The sequence below is a fragment of the Sinocyclocheilus grahami genome, unplaced genomic scaffold (genome assembly GCF_001515645.1).
Source record: "Sinocyclocheilus grahami isolate Dianchi unplaced genomic scaffold, SAMN03320097.WGS_v1.1 scaffold31.1, whole genome shotgun sequence".
Lineage (NCBI taxonomy): Eukaryota > Metazoa > Chordata > Actinopteri > Cypriniformes > Cyprinidae > Sinocyclocheilus > Sinocyclocheilus grahami.
The window spans coordinates 2,875,529-2,878,129 of record NW_015505210.1 but is presented as its reverse complement, the minus strand read 5'-3'; the positions used below and the strand labels follow the sequence as shown (position 1 = coordinate 2,878,129).

General features: G+C 35.3%; 1 protein-coding gene across 1 annotated transcript; it reads right to left on the bottom strand.

The window, feature by feature from the left end:
• Positions 1–1,062: 1,062 nt before the first annotated feature.
• Positions 1,063–2,242, bottom strand: LOC107574592 (cocaine- and amphetamine-regulated transcript protein-like). The gene is made up of 3 exons (XM_016261041.1): positions 1,961–2,242; positions 1,687–1,770; positions 1,063–1,383 (listed from the first exon to the last, which is right to left on the bottom strand). Exons 1-3 carry the CDS (start codon positions 2,129–2,131, stop codon positions 1,276–1,278), a joined length of 363 nt encoding a protein of 120 aa, XP_016116527.1. The 5' UTR covers positions 2,132–2,242; the 3' UTR covers positions 1,063–1,275.
• Between the last annotated feature and the right edge of the window lie 359 nt (positions 2,243–2,601).

The following is a 2,601-nucleotide window of genomic DNA, read 5'->3' as shown; positions in this document are numbered from 1 at the left end:
TTGACCAGTCAGAGGGAATATTGAATTCAGAAGTTGAGCATTTTTTCTTTTTTTAACAAGACTTATGTTCCCCTATTTGCTTCAAACTACATTGTGGATTCACTTTGAAGGTCAACAATCTGATTCTGACTCTTATGGTTAAGAGCTCGCTTACAGAGCCAACTACGCAAAAGCGAAGTAACAAAGTGACGTCTCAACATATGCCAATTGTCAGAACCTTGTTTAGCCTTGGTTTGGAACAAGTGGCAAGTAATTGATTCCAAAAAAAAGAAGAAGAAGAAAGAAGAGATAGATACAGCTCGTACAGGCAAAGGATAGATAAGTATTTTCAGGGCTCTACAGATTGAATGACAGTATGATGCTTATCCTGGTGCAGTGTTTAAAAGATATCCAACATTTTTTCTTACCACAAAATGTTATGTTTCTACAGTGGACGTGCCGCATTTTGTGTAATTTAATAATGCTAAATATGATATATCAATGAATATTAATATGATATAATATATAAATAATATAATAATAAATATTGTAGAAAAGTTGAAAAATTGATTTTTGCACATTGCAATTCACAGTTATTGGCCAGTTTATTTAGGTGGCTGACAGTGACTAATGCGGGATGGTCTACTGTTGAACTTTTTTTTATTTTCATTTGACAGAATATGAACATAGAAACGTCATTAAAATGTGATTAATGTTCTGCAGGCAAATTCAGCTATAACATTATTCTGGACATATTTTTTATCCAGCTAAAACACAGCTGTTCAGTATTTTAAAAATGCTAAATTTCATGATTCAACTAACTCTACAGAGTGTGTGGATCACATTCAGTGATAGGCTGTGAGTTTATTTTATTTATTTATCTTTTAGCTTTACTTTCATGGAAATTTTCCCAATTATTTGAATCATCCTTAATCAGTAGTTTTTAATTAATTTAAAAGTTGGTCTTTAAAGTATTTTTTATTGTATTTTGATCAAAAACATAACTATACTATTCTGATTATGCAAATTTAAAAGTAACTGATACACAGACAACTTTACAAAACAAGTTATATTGCACTTTAATGCACAAAACAGCAGATTAACATTAAGTATGACAGTATCACATGTTTACATGCCGAAAATATTTGAAGAACAATTTCTTTACAACTTTGCTTCAGTGTCTTCAGTCTCTTCACTTAAAAAAAATATTAATACAAATAAAATTGCAGTTATTTATGATATATAATGCATATGGATTCAATCCCATTAAAATCCATTCAGAATTGTGTGTTTCCATCACAAACACTTTAACAAGAAAAAGTTGCAGAAAGCCCCGCCCGGACAGTCGCACATCTTGCCGATTCGAGAGCCTTTTCTGATCGCGCACTGCTCTCCCAAATCACACTAGCAAGAGAAAACAGGAGAGATCATGTTACTTTTGTAATTACAGCATTTGCGTAAAAGCGCACTTGTTTAAGGCTTATGGTTGGGGACCCGTAATGGGTCATTAAAACATAGGAATTTCCATCTAATACATATCATTTATTGAAAATATATATAAATTATTGGATGTTTTACTGTTACATATAAATGATAAACAGACACAAAACAGCCAAGACATATATCCATGCAATTGCTCAATGTCCATGTCGCAAGCACAAGAAACACGCACTTATGCGCAAAGTTAAAATATCTATCAATATATACCATGGGAACTTGACCAAATTTCTTCTCCCAAGGAGGAATTCGTTTCGTCTGCAGCTTTTCCAGAACTTCTTGCAGAGCTCCGAGCTGGTTTGATAAAACATTTGGAAATATGTTTTCTTTCAGTCAAATCACTCTAAAACATACCAATATAACAATTCACACAAAAATCAAACACTTTTAACTTTGAAAAGTTCTGGCACGTTTGTGTTTATAGCCTACACCATGATGTCTAAGTGAATCTGTCTTTTGCGCAATAAAAAGATGAATTACTCACAAGCTGTTTTTCACTTGTCAGGTTTGGGTCTTTGGGGTAGAAGTCTCTGATGGCTCTTGTGTCCAGTTCCACTTCTATATCCGGCTCTGAGTCGTTCGCTCTGGCTCCGGTCAACAAGAAGAGAAATAACGCGCACACTGCCATGCGCGTCCTCAGACTGTAGCTCTCCATGGTCCTGATTGCAGGAAGCTTTGGCACCTGAGCGCGCAACGCCGTTATACGTCTCTATTAAAAGTTTGGGCGCAAATAACCATCTCGACAGCCTTGCACCCTTTTATGGGCTCCACAGTGCGTGCATTTATGTGATCTGCTGTCGCCCCGCCTTTAACATTGATTTCGTTCGCGCGTAAGCGCGATCATTCATTGGGTATTCATTGCGCTGGATACAAGTCATCAAATGCGTTAATGTTGCCCCCGGAATGTTATACTTTCAACTTGACTAAGGACATATCCGTCTATGTGTTTTGATTCAGTTGTGAGGAGCAGATACTGCAGGCTCTGTCGATTGTATAAGAGAAGCTTTTGAACATTTTGGAGCACTTTGGAAAACATGCATGGCTGTTTAATTCTGGTTGCATGATTACATATATGTCAATTAAAATATAATATATGCAATTTTTATAATAATTTAAAATCTATCT